This window comes from Pipistrellus hanaki (genome assembly GCF_964339955.1).
Source record: "Pipistrellus hanaki genome assembly, chromosome: 8".
Taxonomy (NCBI): Eukaryota; Metazoa; Chordata; class Mammalia; order Chiroptera; family Vespertilionidae; genus Pipistrellus; species Pipistrellus hanaki.
In genome coordinates this window covers 28,306,078-28,330,328 of record NC_140510.1, presented here as the reverse complement: position 1 = coordinate 28,330,328, position 24,251 = coordinate 28,306,078, and the positions used below count along the sequence as shown (strand labels likewise).

General features: G+C 37.8%; 1 protein-coding gene across 5 annotated transcripts in view; it reads right to left on the bottom strand.

Annotated features, from left to right (window-relative positions):
• The window catches only part of MBD5 (methyl-CpG binding domain protein 5), a 348,517-nt gene that overhangs the window by 55,667 nt on the left and 268,599 nt on the right, over positions 1 to 24,251 (bottom strand). For 4 of the 5 annotated variants that reach the window (XR_014795804.1, XM_084893024.1, XM_084893026.1 and 1 more), the window contains 3 exons: positions 15,679 to 15,852; positions 3,974 to 4,648; positions 390 to 492 (listed from right to left, as the gene is read on the bottom strand). Coding sequence is in view for 4 of the 5 variants with exons in the window: in XM_084893024.1 (XP_084749150.1) it covers positions 390 to 492; positions 3,974 to 4,086 (216 nt within the window). In the remaining variant the exon portion in view is untranslated. The remainder of the gene's footprint in view (positions 1 to 389; positions 493 to 3,973; positions 4,649 to 15,678; positions 15,853 to 24,251) is intronic. The other variant, XM_084893023.1, reaches the window with a different exon arrangement.

The following is a 24,251-nucleotide window of genomic DNA, read 5'->3' as shown; positions in this document are numbered from 1 at the left end:
ATGATTTCAGAAGCATTGGTGGCAGGCTTATCAACATCAGCGCTAAAAATAACATTGCAGATTGAGCAGTTACAGGAGGGGAAAAACTACTGCACCATTAAATGGTGAACATAGGTAGAGCTCTAATAAAATGTGCAAAAAAGGCTTTCATAAAATATTTAATATGAATTTAGGTTTGTCACCTTTGAAAATGACTCTGGGATTTGAACCACTTTCCACAGTCGTTAAGCATTCCAAAATGCATGCAAAAGATACCTAATTAGATAGACTTTAAAATGCATATGTGATTGGAGAAGTAATATAAAAACGAAATGCCAAATGAGAAAAGCAAATACACGAAACACCTAGAAAATAGGAAACTGCTGATAAAAGTGTTGTGAAATGGTTACCTTGGGAAGAATAAGAGGACATTCCAAGCCACACTTGCAGGTTCCGTCAGTAAGCAGGTATGTTTTAACCTGCTCCAAGCAAGATAACAAAGACCCACTGGGACTGTAAAAATAGTTCAAAAAAGCATCAGGAAATAATTCTGACTACACATATCATATGAAAAAAGGCATAATTTATAGTCTTACTGTCCTTCACGGAGTAATATTTTCCTACTAGGGAAAAGCATTCTCTTTGTCAATATTATGCTAGCTGCTAAATTATAGCCTCTTAGCACTATCGCTCTTTCTTTTGAACCAAAGTATTTCTCAGAAAAAGACATCTTCCTAGAAAATTAAATAAAAGTATTTGGAAAACCAAGCGTGGACTAAGATGGGGGAAAATGCTCTTCTTAAGAAAAGACGACAGGAGCAGGCAAGAAAGGAACAAGAAAACAACATGAAAGTAATCATTATCATTTTAAACCAGAAGATCTACTTTTGAAGCTGTCTGAGGGAAAACTGAAATTTAGGCACACATTGGAGGTCAAACCAGAAAGTCACTAAGTGTATAAAAGTTGGAGCTAGCAAGTTCTTTCCTTTAATCTTGGAGTCCAGAACCAAGTCGTCCCTATTTAAAAATAGGTTTCTTATTTTTCTCCCTCATCCATGTGTTTCTTTGAAGATAGACCTGTGTGGCCCAACGAAATTACACCGAAGAGCCAAATAGTACGGACAAGGAGAGAGGAGCCCAGCAGATCTGACCGAGGACGAGGGGATGCTTGAGGAAAGAGGACTTCAGGTGGCAGAAGCGGGTGCCATGCAGGTCTTCTGGCTGGTAAATGAGTACTGCCCTCAAGGTTATTACTCTTGGGTTTTATTTATTTATTTATTTATTTATTTATTTATTTATTTTTCCTTTATTTTCATTTACTAATATAGTGTGAGTTAGTTTAAAATGGGCAATTTGCATCTTAAGACTTTTATTATTAAAATACCAATTTTTACAACCTTGAAAAGTATTACATACTTTTCATTCAAGAATTGTCTTTTATTTATACTGTTTACCAAAACCTTCACTTACAGTTTCTGATCAAATATGGATTTGGCCAGAAATAATACAAAGGATTACACTACTGGGGGTAGACTATTCTGCTACAAAAACACAGGGAGAAGTTTTGCATGTACAAATGAACCAACTTTAAATGCAATTCATGTTTTATTTATGGACAATCATGGAAGTGACTTATGCATGTAGAAAATCTCAATTAAAATCCTCAACTTTGCCAATTCACTCACTCATTTATTGAGGCTAACGAAGTTTTTCAAATGATCTGTAAAAAATAATAACTCCCATATTATCGACATGAGTTCCATGACAGTGGTAATGATCAGAGGTTGGGGGGGTGGTGGCTGCTAATTTACATAAAACACGATCACCAAACAGTTATCATGTGTAAAGTTCATGAGTTTTGTGACAAGAAACTGCCTAACATTTTACAGTTAAAGAAGGTGTGTACAGACTGAATCCTAGAGGAATTTAATTATAAATTTAAACCTGAAGACAAGAGTTCCTGAATTCTATTGGAGTATTCCACTCTAGACACTTCAAACACACTTCCTCTCAGTCAGTCAGCTGGGCTCTTTTCTTCAGCTGTACCTCTTTAACTAACTTTTTGGAGAATAATTAACGTAGAAAACAGCTACAAGTCTTAGGGCATGGATAACGCTTAGAAGATTGGAAGCAGGTGGGAGATTTAATGTGCAGCCTCAACACCTCCCTGAGGCAGGAGCAGCTGGAGACAAACCTAAAAATTACAAGCAAACAGCACATTGAGAGGGGAGCTGTAAGAGGGGAGCCCCTTATATGTGTTCAAGCAGTAACTTAACTCCTTACAAACAAATCAAACCCACACTGGCTTAATTTATCTGAAGGTGTTTTACCTTATCTGGCAAAGTTATTGGATTTGGAGAACTCGCGCTAACTCACACTAAGAGACTGCGGAATGTACCTACACTTGGAAAATCATGAACAAGATAACTGGAAGATTCCCAGACTTAGCTTGGCTTAACTTAGTTTTCAGCAATCTGAAAAGCTGATTGATCTTTCATAGGGATCAAGATGAAGTAAAAAAAAAAAAAAAGTTAGATCTTCAAGATCCTAGATTCATTTGCTCTAAGATGGATACATATTTGCTCCTTACAGACTAGCACAATAATAAATATGAACAATAACACTGATAACTTGCTATATTACATTAAAAACAAAGTATTTCTGGCAGTTTGTTAACAGCACCGGCTAGAAGAACACTTGAGAAAGTGACCCAAGTGTCCGACTTTACAGGACAAGCTCCACATCCCCTGCTTTCTCATTCCTCCACTCCTCTTATTATAGAGCACATCGTGAGCATCCCAGAAACAAAAGAACACCGTGCCAGAGCGTTTCAATTGGTAATTAGGCTTACCTCCAGAAACACCTTATGTCAAACAAACGCAGGACAGACTCTGAACTAAATTTTGAGTTGTTATGGCATGAAATAATTTATGTTTATATAACAGCGAATACCTCATTCATATAAATACATCTTTGAACAAATGGAGAATTCTGTTGAAGCAGAGACACAAATAACTGCACTTAAAGTATCAGCATTAGTATCATGATGCGACTTGATAACTTTTAAAAAGTTCTATTTCCAATAGTTGCTCATTACATAACAAAGAGATTTTAGGGTGTCCTAACTTTTCATATACTACTGATAAACTGCTAAGTAAGGAACTTAGGTGTCAATTATCTATAATAATAAAAGTGTAATATTCTAATCAGACTGGACGTTGGTGGCTGCAAGGGAATTCCGGGTCCCGGGTACTAGAGGGAAGCTAGTGCTGGAAGTCCTACTCTTGCATGAATTTCATGCATTGGGCCTCTAGTTTAATAAGACTGAAACTTCTTGCCAATAGTTCAGTTATTACATTCAACTTGTTCTATAAGAGATACTTGCTCTCAAAACTCTATTGAGTTTTTATTTTATTTGTATGATTTTTACGTGAGAGAAGAAGAGCCATCTCCATTGTGACCTTTTCGCTTTTACTATAATATGCAAGGGTGTAGATTAAAAATGGTGCAGGAAAAATAGGAAAATTATTTTTACCTAATATCATTAAGAAGTCTACTAATTAAAACTGCCTATAAACACTCCACCTTACTTCGGAAAACCCAGCTGAAGCACCCTGAAGGACAGAATAATATTGTCGAGGGACCTTGGGTCTATTTCTAGTATTTACATTCCCTGGTGAATGTGGTAACGATGCCTACGTTTCTTTTAGAAATCTTCATTTTTCTTTATCCGTTTTACAGAGATAAGCAGAACAACACGTTATATAAACACAAGTAATGCGTAAAAATTCTCTCTTGTAACCTAAGGCAATTTTACATCGCAAAATAGGGCAGAATAGAAACATTTGAGTATTTCCAGCACAAAGATCATTTATTCAAATTTATTGGAGGTGCTGTCAAGTCACAGCATTTTGCTCCCTCAGAGGAACAGGCTCTACTTCCTTAATTTTGGAACGGCAACTTGGAGGTGACATAGGGAATAGTAAGGGCTCACCTGACATAAAGCACTCCATTGTGGTCCACACGGCGCTGCCAACCCACAGGAACTTGAATAGCTGGAAGACCTCCGTCCTTGTCGCCTCCGTCACACTCCTTGCCTCCATTCATTTTCTGTGTCTGCTTGGGACTCTCCAAAGATATCAGCAAGCAGACGATGTCCTTATATTACAGGGCATGGTGGCCTTCAGAAACGGCCAGTGCAGCATAGTTGTTCCCAGACTGTACAAAACGTATGGGCATGCTCCGGCTCAGTTTGGAACCAAGTCCTTGAAATCTGCCATTGTGGAAAAAATCAGTCTCCCATTATAATCTACATTAAATAACCAATATTTTTGTTCCTAAGGATGGTCTACATGGGTAAAGCGGAGTGCTTCTGGCTAAGGAAAATCATATTCACTAATGCTGGTACCTGTCTGAAGTGGGGGAGGGGAGGAGGATAAAGTTTTTAGTTCGACATTTTGTCTTGAACCTTGATGTTGGACTAAAATAATCTCTACTGTTTAGAAACCGGTCTCATTTTTACAATGTGAGTCGGTTAATATTTCTAGGGACTACCCGCCTTTATAGGCCACATTCTTTAAACTTTCTCTTCATCTTCCAATCTGAATCCAAGATGCTGCAGGTTGGTTCATCTGATGTTTTCATGTCTTCAGAATTCCAACAATGTAGCCTGAAACATATATAAACATATTAACTGTATAATAAAAGTTACAAAACTAAGTACCTGTACACTTTTATAAGTAGAATAAACTGCTAAGTTACTAAACCACTTTGATGCCCCCTGGCATCAAAATCACAAACAAATTGAACTTGTTTTCTTCTTCTAATGATCCACTTAAACCAATTTGCTTGCTCTTCACCACATGAAACTTTCTAATTACTAGAGGCCGACCCATAATTATGGCATTACACACACACACACACACACACACACACACACACACACACACTCCTTTAACTCACCATAAAAATATATCTCTCAAAACCTCTTATGACTTGACAACTGGAAAGTTATATGTTAATCTAATCACAATTGATCACTTTACATATCCTTATAATTTTCTTTTTTAATCACATTGGCCTAAAGAACAAAACATTCCTGTTTTTTTAAAAAAATATACAGAGAAAATAAACTTCTAGTACATTTCCAAATATAAGAGAAGGTTTCCCCCACACTGTTCTTGAATCCAAGAGTGGAAGTTGCTTTATAGTTAGGAGTTAAAGCTCCCTTCTATTATGGGGCATGCTCTCTTAAGTTCTTTATTGTGTCACAAGGTACTGTTGTGGGAGGACGTATCAGCTTGAACCAGCAGGAATCGCTGCTGGTATAGAATGCTTGTAAGAGGTCATCTTAAAGGATCTGTTAAGTAAAAAAATGTTGACAAATACATTTAAAAAAAGATTTAGTACATAATCCTTGCAAAGATTGTATGTCATCGTTGCTGGCTTATTTGTTGTGGTAAACAAGACTTTTTATAAACAACTTAATATATAGTGTATAATTACATCGTGAGACACATGAAACTACGCTAAAAAGTGAATGAAAAAAAATGTTCTCATATTATATGAGAGGGACTTGTGGTCTGTGATAAAAATTTCCAGGGACAGCATCACCGACAGATTAAAAAAAGTGTTATGTCTCCAATAACTTAATGAAAGCCAGGTGATACGCTCCAGAAAGCTATGTTAAATGACTTAAGATTCACATGGAAGTACTAAAGCTGTTTCAAAAAAAATTAAATTAAAAAGTCAATATTTTAGCCCTGGTCAGTGTGGCTTGGTTGGTTGGAGCATTGTCCTGTGCACCAGAAAGTGGTGGGTTCAATTTCCATTCAGGCACATACCCAGGTTGTGAGTTTGATCCCCAGTTGGGGTGTGTGAGGAGGCAGCCAATCAATGTTTCTCTTTCATACCAATGTTTCTCTCTCTCTTCCTTCCTCTCTCTCTCACAATAAATTTTAAAAGTTAATATTTTAGAGAATATCCTATATAATAAAAAGGGAATATGCAAATTGACCATCACTCCGCCACAAAGATGGCAGCACCCACAGTGGAGGCTGAGTTCCTGTAATGAGCCTTAACGAGCAATCAGCAGGGACCTGAGGCTGTGCCCTCTACCCCCACTGCTATGGGGCTTGACAGGGAACCTCAGGCCGTGTCCCCCACCCTGGCGCCAAGCTGGGGGACCTCAGGCTGCTCTGCCAGCCCTGGTACCAGGCTGGGAGACCTCAGGCTGGGCCCCCCACCCAGCAGGGCTTGACAGGGGACTTCAGGCCATGCCCCCGCCTGGCAGGGCTTGATGTGTGCCTCCTACCCTGGTGCTGACCGGGGGACCTCAGGCTGCACCCCCTGCCCAGTGGGGCTTGACAGAGATCTCAGGCTGCATCCCCCACCTGGCAGGGCTTGACGGGGGACCTCAGGCACACCCCTACCCTGGCGGCAGGCCAGGGGACCTGAGGCTATGCCCCCCACCTAGCAGGGCTTGACAAGGGTGGGAGCAGCCAGGTCTGTTTCTATCCCAATGGAACCAGATTGATATGGATTGGATTTAAGTTACTACGGCCAGGTCTGGGTCTCGTGCAATTTTGAGGCACATGTGGGTGGACGGGGACTTGACTCTGGGTCCTGTGGTGTGCCCCAGACTCTGACAGGAGAAAGATTTTCATATATATTTTACTAATTTTATCTCATCTCTGACACTTCTATTATGGAGAAAGGGCAAACAGCAATATTAAAATATTTCCTCTAATTAATCCCCTCTTAATGTGCATGAATTTCATGTACCAGGCCACTGGTGTTTAAATATACATGCATAACCATCAACAAATTAAACAGTGTAAATAGACACACAATTACTTAATCTATATTTCTAAAAGTCTACATTTTTTAAGTTCAACCTAAACCTTTTTTGGATCTCTTCCTTAGGGAAGTAGGAGAATGCCTTGCAGTGAAGAGCATCATGTAGTCAGGCATATGCCTTATGTGCAGCCTCAGGTCTGAGACAGATTAAAGGTGTTGTGATGAAATACATCTCATTTAGCTAAAAGTTGGGAACCAGGGGTACTGGTGTGAGAAACATTGGCAAGGCAGAGGGAAGAGTAGCAAAAGTCTGTTGGGAAAAATGTGGACATCAAGACAAGTGCCAAATAGTAACATTCCCGATGGAGTCTCAAGCTGGTGATTTGCATTGCTGGGCCCGCTCTGCTGTGTCTATGCTTCCTACTTGTAGACACTGCATCCTATTTCTGCCTTCCATTCACCACACCTTTAACCAAGACCTCTTCTGATCACATATGTGTTTACTCATGTTTTATTCAACAGTTAGTGAGTGGCTATTATGAAGTAGATACTATGCTACTAGTATGTCCTGTAGTTCAAAAATGATAAGACACTATTATATCCAGAGCTCAGCATAAAACCTGGCACTCCAGTGCTGCTCCGTGTGGCAGGACAAACAGAAAGGAAGGTGGGATGGAGGGAGGATGAGAAAGGATGGATAGAGCAAGGAAGGGTCAATCCCTCTTCCTCAAGGAGTCCCCGGCCGAGGGGAATACAGTGCTGGTGAAAAATGTGAATGGGAGGCAAACTTTGTGCCATCCTGGATGCCCAGTTTTGTCAAACAGCAACAGACCCTGATGACTGAAACTTTTTTCTTTTTTTTTTTTTTTACAGTCCCTTTTCTTGCTCATTTTATTACCTTGCTTTTCTTCTAGAGAAATCTCTTTAGTGGTGTCTGATCATTAGAGATGATCATTTTCTCACTTTTGAGTTTTCTAACCACTTGATGACTTTTTGTTTATCTGCCTGCTCTAGCATGTGACTCCAACTTCCCCGAGACTGGCTGGCTGGCTTCATTAAGTAATTTGGGATCTGCCAGATAATAACAATGGAGTGATTCCTGCCAAATGACTCCCTCATATTTCAGCAATTAAAAATACAAATATCTGATGGCTGGGTTTTGCGTACACCAGAGGTTCTCAAGGCCTGGTCCCGAGACAAGTATCCTTATTGTCAATAACATCTGGGAACTTGCTAGAAAAGCAAACTCATAGGCCTGGCCCCAGTTACTGAGTTAGAAACGCTGGGGACACCCTGTTTGCAACAAGCCCTCTCTGTGAGTCTGGTGCATGCCCACGTCTGAGCACAGTGGCTTAGAATAACACGCTTCCCTCCCTCTTCCCAAGACATGGCCAGTTTTACATCTCCACACCTCGCAGGCAGCCAGCCCTCTGCGTCCTTTGGTCTGTGGGAGAATCATCCTATTTTTGCCCTTTTTTCAGCCTTCCAGAGGCAGCTCAAGTGTAAGAGCCTTAGGAACCCCGGATACAGCTACTGGTTATTTATGTATAATTGGCTCAAAATTTCTCAGCATTCATTTTGTGAATTTGGAAAATGCAGAGAAGTTTGAAAATGAAAATAAAATGGAAACTGTAATCTTTCTGCTGAATAGTAACCATTGCATACATATATTTATATAAATACAAAATTTTATGTAAATATTACTATATATATATCATAGCTTCTTTGAATATTGTTTTTAGAAAATCTTAAAAGCACACATAAGAAAGATTAATATAATAAACTTGAACTACTATCCTAAATTCACAATGTAAGCATTTTGTCAGTTTTTATGTTTATTTTTTAAACTTAATGACTTAGAAAACATTACAGATAAAGTTAAATACTATTTCTCATCCCTACCCTAATTCCCTTTTTAGTCTCATTCCTCTCCCTCCCACCCTAGAGGCCACCACCATCATGATTCTGATGGTATTACACACACACACACACACACAGGGAGAGACAATATTTGGCATTGTTATATGTATTTTAAAATTTTATGTAAATATTACTATATATATATCATTTGGCAACTTGCTTTATAAAATTCAACATTATTTTGAGAGCTACCTTTATTGAGATATATCGATCTATTTCTCTTGCAGATATATTGATCCAATTCATTAATATTTAACATCTGAATAGCACTTTATCATATGATTATACAACTACTTATCTATAGGTATATCAATCATATTAATGTTCGGTTGGAGGGTCTGCAAATTTTCAACTTCACAGGCATTGCCAAATTACTCTCCAAAGTAGTTGCACTGATTTCAATTTTTTTCTAGGTATAAATGTGTCTTTTTGCTTTCAACATTGAGTAATTACCACGTTGGTATTAAATATTTTTCTAAAATATGGCTTTTAAATGCTGGATGGAATTTTCTTGGATGATTGTATATAATTATTTAATTATATAGATTTTTCTCCTAAATCCTCACAATTAAAAATAAATCTGATGTAAATTTTCCAGTGCATAAATTTATGGCCATTTTGATAATTCACTTAGAATTATTTGTTAAAATAAGAATTGCACAATTTTAGGACCCTTCATAAATTTCAGAATATGCCAGGAGGGTAATTTTAGGAAAGCACTTCAAGTCATATTTCTCAGACTTTTGACACCCATACATGCCCTCTTCTGCTAAATATCAAAATCTATTCTTTGTGTCTCTAAGATTTTGATAAGTTTATCTTCCATATAAACCCATCATTAAAGATTTAGTCAAGTTTTATTTTTGTAGTTTGTATTATAAAAACATAGTTTCTCTTCTTTTCTAATTTTTATAAATTTAACATAAAAAGCAACATATCTACAACATTTCCCCCTCACCTCTCCTAAAGATTCCATTATGATCCACCATGTTTATATGGCTTGTTGAAGCCCAACAGACACAAGTTAAACAGAAACGATATTGTGATATAAAAAGTACATCCATCTCATTAATATTCTGGAAAAAGGAAAGATCTTATACTGATGACATAATTTAAATTGACTTCACAAACAGTTTTAGTAGTAATAATAATGAAATTTAAAAAGTGGTGTGTGTGTGTGTGTTCTAAGGTGAATGAATATATATGTCACAATTCTACCATTGTTTTCATTTTCTTGCTTCCTTTCAATATGCAAATTAGTCTATAAGAATTGGCTTTTGGTAAACTGAATTTTAGTGACTTAATTTCTTTACTTTGGCTTTTTCTGACCATGAAGAATTCTAATTATATGTCACCTCTTTACAGAGACTATTCTGTAAATCATATGTATTCTCTCACACTTTTGTTAATTCACTAATTCTTCATGATTTTTTTTCTTATCTTTTATTTGTTTGTTTATTAACTATCTCTCCCCAAAAGAATGTAAAACTCCCTCAGGGCAGGAATCTTTCTCTCTAGGATTTCTTATATTCCCAGTTCCAGCTGTAGTACCTGGCCTTAAAGACTTCCTGAAGATTATGCACATTCTAATTAGTCATCATAATTTTCTACTCTGATTTCTACCATGTAGGCTTATAAAGTTTTAAAAACACATGTCTAAAATGAAAAAGAGGTTTTTAAAAGAAGCCAGTAAGTATGTATTATGAAAAAAAAATACAAATGATCTCAGAATTTCTGAGTGTAGGAAAAGTATAAAAGAGCTTCTAAGAAAATTAATATGATAATTTTATGCACCGGATTCTATTTATTAAATGGACTATATATAACACACTTGAATTAATGAAGGAAGCACTAAAATAAATGAATGCAAAAATATAAAAATTAAGCATGATTTTAATTAGTGCAATAGAACTTTTTCTCAATGCTGACATTCTTGTCAAACTAAGAATAAACTCACTATGCAATGTTGATGTAAATTTTAAAATTTATACCTGAAACACCATGAAGACTAAATATCAGAGGATATGACATCATGAAAATAAGCAGATTCATAAGCATTTTTGAATAACATCAAATATAATAAATTCTTCTGAATAATGGAAGACAAACTTAATAGTAAAAATAATGAATTGATTTTTGAATCATGTGATATGAATAAATTCTATTAAAATGTAAATCAGATAAAACACCAATATCTAATATGTTGTATAAACATAAATTATCATTATACTTTATAATACTATAATTATAAACTTAGCTGATGAAATACTTAAAGTTAAATAAGAAGTCCACTCCGTTACTACATTTGCAGAGTAAACACTTCATTTTCTCAAATTTGGAACAAGGAGCACATAAAACCTACCTCTACACTTAAATGCCAAAACATGTGCACTCAACAAAGATGTGATTGGATTAAAAAATAACATCAGCATTAGCATTTTGGAGAGTAATGTCTGAGTGGCTACAACATAATTATCATTTGATTGGGTAATAAATGTATACTAGTATACTCATCATCTTTCCATCATTATTAGTTAAATGATGCTCATTACAGTAACCCTAAATGACATTTCCCCTTTTCATTGACCTTTCACCTGTATATCAGTTATTCAAATGGCTCCTTCATAGCATTTAACCAGCTCCCTCCATCCAACCTTACCATCCGTTTCACCTTCCACCTGTTTTATTCCAGCTATGCATTTTTACTCATGAGCACACTTATCTTGCAGTTAGATCTTCTTTTTGTTTTTAAAAAAACCTTCCAATAGATCAGCCCCACTTTCACTCTGGCTGTTATTTCCATTTGGTTCTTATCTTCACTGTACAGCCACATCTTCCAAAACACACCTCTCGGATATATCCTTTGTGAGAGACCCAATCTCTGCCAGGCTCTCCTTATTCACTCCAGATAACTCCCAGCACCTTATGTTTGCTTTATGCGGGTGTATCAGGATTCCTTACACACACTTTCTCTGCCCTGATCACTGAAGCTCTCTGGTTCCACATCTTCTTGCCCTCAGTACAGAGGGATCACACTCGTGTAGGAAGGGTACATTTTTTTCAGAAACTCTGAAGGTTAGGGAGTTTAGAAAAGTCAGATAGTTAGGCTAGTCCTCAGTGTCACGGTAACAAGCTTGCTGGTCTATGGCCATCTATGGTCAAGAGGATTATTTATATCAGGCCAGTACTTGCTACCAAAGTTCAGTAACTTACACGTTCTAATCACATAAAAGCCTTTAGAAAACTAAATGCTGAGTGTAGTATATTGCACGGACTACAAATGTTTTGTAGCTCCTTCCATCAGCAAGTAGGATTTATGACTCTACACCTTGAATCTGGGCTGGCCTGGTGATTTCTTTGACCAATGGAATAGAATGAATGTGATACTACTGAAGTTGAGACTAAACATCAAAAGGTCTTGCATCCTCCACTCCAGCTTCATGTAATGCCACTGTCACATGAACAACCTGAGCTAGTCACCTTGAGGACTATACACCAGGTGGTCAGCCAGTCCAACTGAGGCCCCAGACATGTATGTGAGCCCAGCTAACACCATGTGGAAGAGGGATAAATTGGCCAAGCTAAGACCAGCCTAGACTGCCAATCCACAGAACCAAACAGCCAAAAACAATATTGGAAACAAACTGAAGGTCTAAAATAGGGTTTTATTTACATGAATTACAGTATTGAGAAGCTATGTATCTCTACCCTTTATTAGCGTGTGATTCTATAGAGTAGAGACTATAGCCTTACTAGAGGCCCGGTACATGAAAATTCATGCACTGGAGGGAGGTCCCTTAGCGCAGCCTGCCCCCTCTCACAGTCTGGGAGCCCTCAGGGGTGGGAGGCGAGCCAGTGATCAGAGGAAGGTGATGCCCCATCACAACTCTGCTGCTACCACTGCTGGCAGCGCAAGCCTCAGCCGGCCCTGGTTACCTGAGCCTCGGGCGGCCCTGGGAGGCTAAGGGGCCGAGTGGACTGGGCACTGCCATCTTGTGGCTGTGGGTGCCACCATCTTTGAGGGTGTGGCAATCAATTAGCATATTCTTTCCTTATTGATTGTAAGCACTACCATCTTTGCAATGTTGTGCAGGTCACTTAGCATATTCCCACTTTATTAGATAGGATAGAATTGATGCAATAAAATTCTTAAATCAGTGTCTTCCTCATCACAAATATACAAACTATTACCCTATCTAATAAAGAATGAATATGCTAATTGACCCTCATGCCATCACAAAGATAGTAGCATCCACAACCAATAAGGGATATGCTAATTGACTGCCCTGCCCTCAAAGATGGCCATATCCACAGCCAATAAGGAGGGAATATGCTAATTAACTACCCCACTCTCAAAGATGGCAGTGTCCACAGCCAATAAGGAGGGAATATGCTAATTGACTGCCCTATCCTCAAAGATGGTGGCAACCACAGCCACAAGATGGAGGCGCCAAGGCCCCTCAACCCCCTAGCCACCCAGGGCCAACCCAAGGCACAGGCAAGCCTTGGATGGTGGCTGCTCAGCTGCCCAGGGCTGCGCTAGGCTCAGGTAACCAGGGCCGGCAGTTGCAGCAGCAGAGGTGTGATGGGGGGTCACCTTCCCCTGATCGTTGGGTTGTCTCCTGCCCCTGAGGGCTCCCGGATTGTTAGAGGGGGCAGCCGGGCTGAGGGAAACCCCCTCTAGTGCATGAATTTGCATGCACCAGGCCTCTAGTTATTTATACATAGCTATTAAAATCATGTTATAGAAAATTTAATAGCATAGGAAAGGTCCATGATATTGTCAGCTGAAGAAATACTACAAAGTTGCATTTATAATTAGGAACCTTTATTTATCAAAATGCTACTCTATATGTAGATCTAGGAATAGAACAGCACTATCCTCCCAGCAGTGGACTCTGGGTAGTAGGAATATCTCTATATTTTCATTGTTTTTCTATAGTTTCAATATTTTCTAAAACAAAAATATATTGGCTCTATAATTGGAAAAAATATTATTTCTAAAAAATTAAATGTTGTATCTATAGACCAGCTAATTAATATCTTTCAGATCCTTAAAAACATTACGAAAACTTTTGTGAAACAGTTACAGGCTTTGCACCTCATATTACGCTATCACTGCTCTTTCTGTTTTAGCCAAGTAGAGAGTCAGAAAGAATACCCATGAATCACCAAAATCTAAATACTAGAGAAAAAAATTAAGGCTATCCCTTTGATTGGTTCTAAAATGTCTCCGGATGTCACTCATTTTTTCTACTTAGGCTACTGTCTCCCATCCTGACCCTGCTGATCGTCACTAAACCAACACCTATGTGTCTCAGTTTAAATGTCACTTCCTCAGAGAGGCCTTCCAGGTTGCTCTAGTTATAATTTGGCTTTCCAAATGTAACTTGGGTTCCCCCATATAATATCCAGTAATTCACCCATATTACTACTTATAATTGAGCTTTCTTTTTGCCATTTACATACTTTGTGACTGCAAAGGAAAAAAACAATTTAGACAGTTAACTTCAAGTTAAAGCCTCCCCTTTTATCTTTAACAATATAAGAAAGTGAAAAGTGAGGGTCTGTATGCATATGCACAAAATGCTTTCTATTCATTTAACCTTCTTAAATACTAAAAAGTGAACCGTCACCAGCTCCAACATACGTATCCATAAAAAACATTTAGAGAATAGTTTTAAAGTATTGTAAACATCTATAAATTAACTGTTAAACTCATAAGTTTGAGGGAAAATAGTTTATAATTTATTTCTATATTTTAACCAACAGCATAATTTGCTGTTTTTGCTTTTCTAGAGTACAGTGAAATTTCTCATAGGGATTATTTAGAAGAAATACTTGCCTGTATTTACATAATCTATTTAAGAGTACACCAAGCAAGTTCTAGGGTTACTTTTTACATCTTAATTATGCATTACTAGTATTTTGGCTACCCAAGATGAAGCCCAATATATCTACTACTGAAAAATGATGTACATTAATATTGTTTTTCCCCCAAATTGTATTGAGAATGAAATAATTATCTATTATGCCCACGTGGGGTTATATAATATTATGAAACAACTAATATTTATATACTCTAACTATAAAAATGTTTAGTATTTTTTTTTATTCACCTGGCAGTGGATGTCAAGTTCTTACTTAGAGTAAACATTTCTATATAAAGTAACAGTATCCCCTACCTTCCCCCCCAAACCCACTTATAACCTTAAAAATCAGCTTACTCCTAAAGTGAAAAGAAGAAGACTCCTTAGCCATTGAAGAAACCCACCCAAAGACATTGACTCTAAACATGTATAAATATCTAGGAACACTTAGGCCCAATCAATGTCTCCAGCAAACATAATCAAATGTAAAAGTCTAATTAACTGTCTGATAAATCAGGTTCTCAAGAAGTAAGAGGAGGATCATTTATGTGTAGATTCCGGAAAGAGGAACCCAAAGCATACAATCTCTAAGCCCCGTGAAATAAATGATCTTTTACTGTGTTTATGTCGCTTACCCATCAGTACCAAAATGAGTGAGCAGTAAACCTGCAGATGTTTAGTGGTGTCATAACAATGTGTCTCAAGGAGACTCCATTTAGCATCCACTGCTCACTGGAATGCTGAGAGTGGCAGAGGAAACATAGCAGCCAAAGACAACGTATGCACAAACTACTCAGGTTGCAGAGGAAAGGAGTTTCAATATCACAGATCCAGGCACAATATGCTTAGAGCACATGCTGAAGAAAAGCAAAAGCTATAGAAAATAAGGTCTGCAGTTCAACAAATAGGTAAGCAAAATGTAGGACCAAGCTACAAGTAGGAGGACTGGGCCAAATCCCATCTGCAGAAGTATGTGGCTTGTACACAGTGTGAGAATAATAATAATAATAATAATAATAATAATAATAGTAGTAGTAGTAGTAATGGCAAATTAGTTGAAAATATTTAAATTTTAAAAAGTTTACATGAAAACTTGCATTTCCTGCTTTACCTGATAAACTGGACAAAGTGGCATCACTAGGTTAACATTCCTGCCTTGCAACAATTATCTGGACCAGAGCAGCGGCTGCTCCTTTAGAAAGAAGTTGGCTCTCCAGGTCACTGCTGTGGCTTCCTGCTTCATTCCCACCAGACTGGCCTCTGTAGGCACTTGGGTTTCCAATCTCTGGAACAGAAAAGACCTTGAGGTAAGGCTTGAAAGACTCACTTTAGCCCTTGACAAGAGGTTTAACTTATTATTATTTAACTTATTATTATTTTTTTAAGTGTCCACTTAACCTTCATGTCATAGTTTCTTCACAAGGGTAAGAATGAACTAATGGGTCATCAGGCATTACTAGTAGAGTTGGAGAAAGCCGGCTAAAACCACAAGCACTTTAACTTTCTTAATGAAACCGAGTTGGCCATGAAACAGTGATGAGTCTTGAATTAGAGGAAGTAGAGGGGACAGAAAATTGTTGTCCAACTTCAATCCTTTACTTTTCCTTCTTTCTTAGCACCATTATCAGCAATACCACATTATCATTAGCTTAGGAACTCATATTGGGATCAAAGAATTAAGGAACCAAATTGCTCATCACCATTATTAAGAGTTAGAAAATGTCTCTGCTTTATTTCTAACTTTTAAAATTATTTTCTTTTAGCAAATAAAAAGTTGGTAAGGGCTTTCAAAAGTGTGCTTGAGACCTTGCTACCCCATATTCTGTTCTCTCTGGTCAGCCATCAGGGTGACGCTGACAGCTCCTCCTCAGTCTGGGTAAAATAATCCTTGGGACAGTCTAACTCATCTTGTTCTGTTTCTAAGGTCATTGAACAACCTTTTTTTTTTTTTTTTTTTTTAATATATTTTCTTGATTTTGTACAGAGAGGAAGGGAGAGAGATACAGAGTTAGAAGCATCGATGAGAGAGAGTCATCAACCAGCTGCCTCTTGCATACCCCCCACTGGGGATATGCCCGCAACCACGGTACGTGCCCTTGACCGGAATCGAACCCGGGACCCTTCAGTCCCCAAGCCGACGCTCTATCCACTGAGCCAAACCGGTTTCGGCTGAACAACCTTTTGAATATTTGTTGGATTTCCTAGATGCTTTGATATCATTAAGTTAGTGACTTGGATACCATGAATATGTATTTCACTCAGTGAAAACAAACAAACAAACAAACAAACAAACAGGTCATCTGGCATGTAAATTAATTTCTCATAAATATCGATGGTATAGCAGATGGTCTGTGTCAGACCCTAGAGCCCCAATCCCACTTGAGAGCAAAGGCAAAAGCAATTTTTTAAACTGGAAGAGTAAGTACCACATCCTGGACCATTGTTACTCCACAGGGTGCTCCTCTAACCAGCCAGCTTTCTATTTTTTATCTTAGGCCAAAGGAGGACATGGGAATGTGGAGGACGTGGTGCAGCAGCATGCGTGAGCATTGCCATTCTCCAGAAGAGACAAAGTAGCAACTAAGGGATATGGGGCCACGGTTAAATAACTATGTTTCTATAATCCTGCTGTACTAAAGGCACTTCAGGCATTATAGTTAATGTTTTAAGTATTTATTGGACAACTACATGTGAGGCCCTGAATGGTAAGTAGGGAACCCAGACATAAAGAGAACACAGTCCCATCTTAAAGAGCTGACTGCCTGGAAGGTGCAGGGTGGGCAGTCAGGTGAACAGGTCATTACAACATTAAATGATGCTCACTATAATAGGGGCTAAGTATGGAGTGCTAAATGAGCACAAAAAAGAGCTAGCCTGGATTTTGGGGATCAGATAAAGGGGGGCAGGTGAGGGGGACAGCATAGATGTAAGGATGCACAGAGGTCAGAAAGGAAACGAAAAGTAAGAGACCCGAAACCTTTACCTAATCCATGCAAACGGTTTTAACTCCAAAACATTAATGTTGAAGACTTTACATTCTGTCTGGTAATAACAACTCCAATATTGTACTGATTTTTAGCTGGTGAGCAAGCATAAAGGTCTCATTTTTGTCAGAACTTCTAACCTTGAGATGTGATGAGTCATGAAGCATTAATGAGTGTTTTCCAAAGACAGATCTGAATGTGGGCCTAATGCCTGAAATAGGATGATGGCCTGACATCTAGATAATCAAATATTGTTTTCTAGAACATTATAAAAAACAATGATTCATTTCAATAACAAATATTAGAAGTAAATGCATTGGAAGCAGAAGCTAAAAGGAGCAGGATATGGATGAGGAGTCTTAGCCTGTAAAATAGTTCATAATTGTTTGGAAGTACTACGCCCCTTAATAAAAGAGGTCCATAAGTGATGAAAATAAGATGATTATTGTGTTAACATTATTTTAGCCAAGTATGTGAATAATAGTAGCTGACATTTATCTTACCATCTTCTGGAAACTATGCTGAACCCTTTATACAGTCATTGACTCATTTAATCCCTGTTGCCTAGATTAGGGATTTATTGTAGAAGCACTATTATTTGTTTTCTTTTCTAGAGTTAAGGAAACTGAGGCAAGAGAAAATAAGTAGACTGGCCATCTCTTTTCCTCTCTGATAATTTATATAGCCCTTTTCTGCTTTATTATTTCCCCTTTGTATGTATCACTAATGTATTACATGTTTTACTGTTTATTATTGCCTGTCTCTTCTGACAAAAATGTAAACTGTGAGTACACGGATTTCTTAGTCAACAGACAAAAGCCTTCTATATTTTGTTTTGTATCACAAGTTTTTATTTCTAATAGCACAAAGTACAGAGCCTTACACATGCTGCAGCCAAATATATTTGTGAGTGAATGAAGGAACACGTAGCGAGCAAGCAAACCCTGAGCCCTGGCCATGCTCGGCACTGCACACATCACCATGAGGCTGGGAAGGTCAAATATATCAGTGTTCTCAAAGACCTTAACATTTAGGGGCAGAAATAGGTAGAAGCACAAGGAAAACCTAGGGTACAGAATAAGAAGTTCGGACATTTCCTTACTTCCATTCTTCAATCGGCTAATGGTGTAAACGTTCACTCATCACTACTCCTAAGACACCCTAGTTAGTAACTTGCTGCGTTAAACTTTCTTGGAAATGCCAGAACCACTCACACCTCTGTGCCTATGCATGTGTTGTTTCCTGGGCTTTGAAAGAATTCCTCCCACTTTCTTAAAGCAGCTTACAGGTCCTTAACTAATCCTCAGGGCCAGCTCCTCAGTGAAGCCCCTCCAGCCCCCTGCTTAGAGCTGCTTGTTCATTCCTCTCTCATTCTACAGTGCTGCTTACATAAAGGTAACAGCACCTACCACACACATTCCTTATTTCATATGTCTTTGTGCTTGTGGTTGCCAAACACATTAACAGGCTCATGGTATGCAGAGTGCTTTGAGTTGAACTATTTGTTTTTCTCACCTTTCAAAATACTAAAGAACGTCCTCAACTTCCTTAAAACATAACCATAAATAGAAAAGCTCTTGTTAGTAATATATTAAAACCACCCAGTGATACGTGTGTGCATTCAATCAAAATTAAATAGAATCAAATTTCTTATTTTATTTTCAGCACAATTTCTTGTTGAATAAATAAATGATGTATACAAACCATGTCATTAAATGCTAAACGGAATGACATAAACTAAGTATACCAGAGGAACTCAGAGATGAGGTAACGATAATAGAGAACAGTGAACTAAGTATTAGGAAGTTTGGCAACTGCAATTTTCTGGCTGTATAACTTAGCGCAAGAAATATAAACTGACCTTTAATATTTCAATCTGTAGAACTAATGGATTGGGCCAGATCAGTGGTTTTCATATTATTTAACTGTAGATCTCTTGCCTAATAAGCTCGAAATAGAATCTCCATTATATACAACAACAACAACAAAATATATAGATTTGTTAGTAATAACTCATTTTATAATACCAAGTTATAGTGCTATTTATGAAAACAAGTGATTGACTAATAAAAATATGAAATCAAAGGACATGGATAATAGCTGCAATTTTAAATCATCATCAACAAATTTCTGTACTTTGTTTCGGCTTTATATTGTAATATTGAGACAATTCTCAATATTAAAAAAGCTATTGAAAACGGCAACTTTTAAAAATAGCTAGTTTGATTTGGGCAATATTAAGATCTTTGCTATTAAAATAGTACAGAAGCTTGAAGGAAGAATAAAAAAAAATCATGTTTCCATATTGAGTGATTATATCTAATTGTTACTCAGATTTCTGGTCATGAATATAAAATTTTATCTTATATGGGCAAGAACTAACTGAAACTGAAATTAAGCAAGAAAACTTCCTCTATTATAAATGTATCACATTACTGGGAAGGAGGGATACGGGTGTGTGCAGGATGCTGCTCCTGCATCCTGTTTGTTTATTCATCGGAGCACACACAAGCTGCAGCCGGGTTCTGGCTTGTGTAATTTGATTTGGATATATAATAATGGACTCGAGTATTTGTTGTTGTTAATCTTCAGCTGGGGTATTTTTCCATTGATTTGTAGAGAGAGTAGAAGGGAGGGGGAGAGACACACAGAGAGAGAAACATTGATGTGAGAGAGACATCGATTGGTTGCCTCCCACAGGAGCCCCAACCAGGGCCAGGGATCAAGCCTGCAACTGAAGTATGTGCCCTTGACCGGAATTGAACTCTGAACCCTTCAGTCTGCAGGATGACGCTCTATCTACTGAATCAAACTGGCTAGGACAATGGACTCAAGTTTTTTAAAAGCCCAGCTAAAAACATAAATATAAAAAATGCATACTCATAAAATGTTCAAATATCTCCATAAAAATCGGTAGCAAAGCTTTAGACAGCAGTCCATAAAAATACAAACTAACAGCAAACTTTACTTTTGCTTCATGTTATATTAATATGTTGGCATATGGTATAAAACATTAGAGTGTGCATGTTATTTTTACTAGAGTGTTAAAATACTTAATATATTTTTAAATTTTAAATTTGTGTCCAATATTTGGAAAACTCTGAAGAAACTCCTGAGATGGATGTTCTTCTGGTCCTTTTGATTCTATCATTTCTACATAACTAGAAAAGCAGATGACTTCAATGTTTTTCAACTCAATCATAAATATAGTTATTGAGATAAGATGCAGTGGGACAGAGAAGAGTCTGATCAGATTGAAGTGGAGAACCTGTATTAGGGAGTATCATGAACAGAGTTTAAAAAACACGTCAATCTTCCTAGCATAGGATGAATGTCTTATGCAAATAAGCTAAAACAGCTTTGGTATCGTGGATCCATGACATTTTTAACATAAGCATTGCTGGTCTACAGGTATCTTAACTTATAAATGCAATTTCCCTCCAATGTAGTTATTTTTTCAAAATGATATCTGCCGGATACAAAGCAACTTTTCAGTGATTTTGCCTTTATTTACTCAAAGAATGTGTCCTGATTTGAACTTACAGAGGAAACTCTCTTAACTGACCCCCACTTAAATCACATAATTAATGAAAGCAGCATTTCCATTTGAAACCAGATGAATGCTTATCTCTGCAGCTTATGTTGTATGCTTTCCAATATCAGTTGTGCTTTTTATTAAAGCTGTATGGGCCAATAATGTTGGTGGTATAATTTAGAAATTTAATAAACTATTTTATAAGCTAAGAGAGTGACAGCAGAAATCCAATTAGTGTCATTTGCTGTCCACACCTAAGAACAAATGAAGTTAAAAAATAAACCTTATTTCAAACTAATTTAAATTGCCAAATTGGACTAAGTGAATATCCAGGGAAACTTAGTTGTCACCTACTAAAAAACAAATTACTATGATTTTTATATTATACCCCTATTATTATACAAAAAAAAAAAAATACTAGGCAGGAACGGATTTTTAGAGCATTAACTGTTTTTACTGATGGTTCATCTAATTGTAAAGCTGCTTATCATGCAATGGATTCAGATCAAGTCAACCAGACTAGTCATACTTCTATACAAAGGATTGAATAGAAGCTATCAAGGCTGCATTACAGAATTTCCAAGACCCTCTTAATATTATTTCTGATTCTGCATATGCTGCTGGCCTGGTAAACAGAATTGAGACTGCTCAATTAAAAGGTTTAGTGAGCAAAGTCTATTAATACACTATTTAAACAGATACAGAAAATTGTATAGCAAAGACAACATCTCTTTTATATTACTCATATCAGGGCTCATACCATCCTGCTTGGTCCTTTAACCAAAGGAAATGCATACTTTATTAAAACAGGCACATTGTGGGAACACAATTCCCAAGGACAGGCAATTATAGAATGCCAACATCAGCTGCTAAAAACCCAACCTGAAAAACAAAACGTGGGAATAGTGATGCTAGAGAAATCTCCTGAGGTAAACTACATCAAGCCTTAATTACTTTAAAAATTTTCACTTGTAATGCTAATGGCAAGACACCTATGGAATTACACTGGTGCCAGAATAAACCACAGGAAAATGGTTTGGTTAGATGGAAAGATCCTAAATCTGGTTTATTGAAGGGTCCCGACCCTTTGCTAACCTAATATGCTTTGTATTTCCAGAAAACTGCTCCAAGCCTGTGTGATTCCTGTAAGGAACATTAAACTTCAACATGGATGCAAGAGAGGAACTGACCAGACTAATGAGGACCTTGAACCTGCAGCAGCACCCTGTACAATCAACTACTCCAGCCACAGATAGCAGTAGCCCCAAGCAACATGTTGAAGATAAGGGATCGTAGGAGAATGAGACAGAGAAGAAACAGTCCAGAGATGACCTGGGGGATGGTAAAGAAGCCTTGGCCTTGCCATGCTAGCAGTCACAAGTTGTGGAATGGTGGAGATTGCCCTAGACAAAGCCAGAGAAGATAGGACCTGCATTGTCATTGCCCACTGTTTGTCCACCATCCAGAACTCGAATATCATTGCTGTTATGTCACAGAGGACAGTGATTGAGAAATGGACCCTTAAAGAGCTGATGGCACAGAAAGGAGCCTATTACAAAATAGTTCCTTAGATGTCTGGCAACAATTTAAAAGGGCCATGAAAGAACTCAATCCTTTTCATTGGATCTCCATTCATCTGCCTCTTAGCATAACCACTATTGTCTGTCTCATTGTTGTTCTTATATGTTTACTAGAGGCCAGTGCATGGAATTTGTGCACTCGGGGAAGGGGGGGTGTGGGGGGGTTGGTGTCTCTCAGCCCGGCCTGTACCCTCTTTCAGTCCTGGAGCCCTTGGGCAATGTCTGATTGCAGCTGATGTGTGAAAGGCTCCTGCCACTGCCACTGCTCTCTCCAGCCATGAGCCAAGCTTCTGGCTGAGCAGCACTACCCCTGAGGGAGCACAGTGACCACCAGGGTACATCTCCTGCATTGAGCGTCTGTCCCCTAGTGGTCAGTAGATGTCATAGTGACCAGTCATTCCACCGTTCAGTCAATTTGCATATTTGCCTTTTATTATATGGAATTTCTAGTCTGCATATGTGGAATGAAGGGTCTTAAAAGAACTCAAGCCCTACAAATAGCATACACTTTTCAAGATTTATTAAGAAAACAAAAAGGGGGAGATGCAGGAAAACACTGCTTGCCAGTACTGTTAGTGTACCAAGGAATGAGGAAGCCTGAGGCTAAGCACCTTATCTGTTGAGATAGTGGTGGCTGAAGGCAAATTCCCTAACCTGATAATTCTTTTACTTTTATCAAACTTTACCTTTGATATGCCTGTATGCATTGCTAAAGGAAAAATGTGAATTTAAGTAAATAAAAAGCAAACTGGCCAAAGGTCAGTGTGTCTCTTCAAAAAAGAGGCTCCTCCATCTGGTCCCCAATGCATTCTAAATTCACATTACTTGTATAGTATTTTCATTTGTGTGTCAGCCCTTCCTTCACATCCTGAACCCCAATGCAAAGGTTGTGGCAACAAACAATCCAATTTAAAAAATGAACGAAGGACCTAAATAGACACTTCTCCAAAGTGGACATACAGAAAACCAAGAGAAATATGACAAAAGGCTCAAAGTCATTAATCATCCAAGAGATGAAAATCAAAATGCAAATGAGATATCACCTCACACCTGTCAGAATGGCTACCAACAACAATTCAATAAATGATAAGTGTTGGTGAGGTTGTGGAGAAAAGAGAACCCTAGTACACTGCTGGTGGGAATGAAGATTGGTGTAGTCCAAGTGGAAAACAGTATGGATTTTCCTCAAAAAATTAAAAATGGAACTCACATTTGACCTAGGAATCCCACTTCTAGAAATATATCCTAAGAAACTGGAAACACTCATCGTAAGAATATATGCACCCCTATGTTCATAGCAGCGAAATTTTCAATAGCTAAAATTTGGAAACAGACTAAGTTCCCATTAGCAGATGAGTGGATAATAAAATTATGCTTCATTGACACAATGGAATACTATGTGGCAATAAAAAAGCAAGAACTCTTACCATGGATGGACCTGGAGAGTATTATGTGAGTGAAATGAGCCAGTCAGAGAAAGATAAGTATCTTAATCTTCAGAGACTAAAATTACATGTTAGTTCAAACAAACACGTACTGAATACCCACTGTACATTTAGGTGGTTAAAAACAAGTAATAGATGTA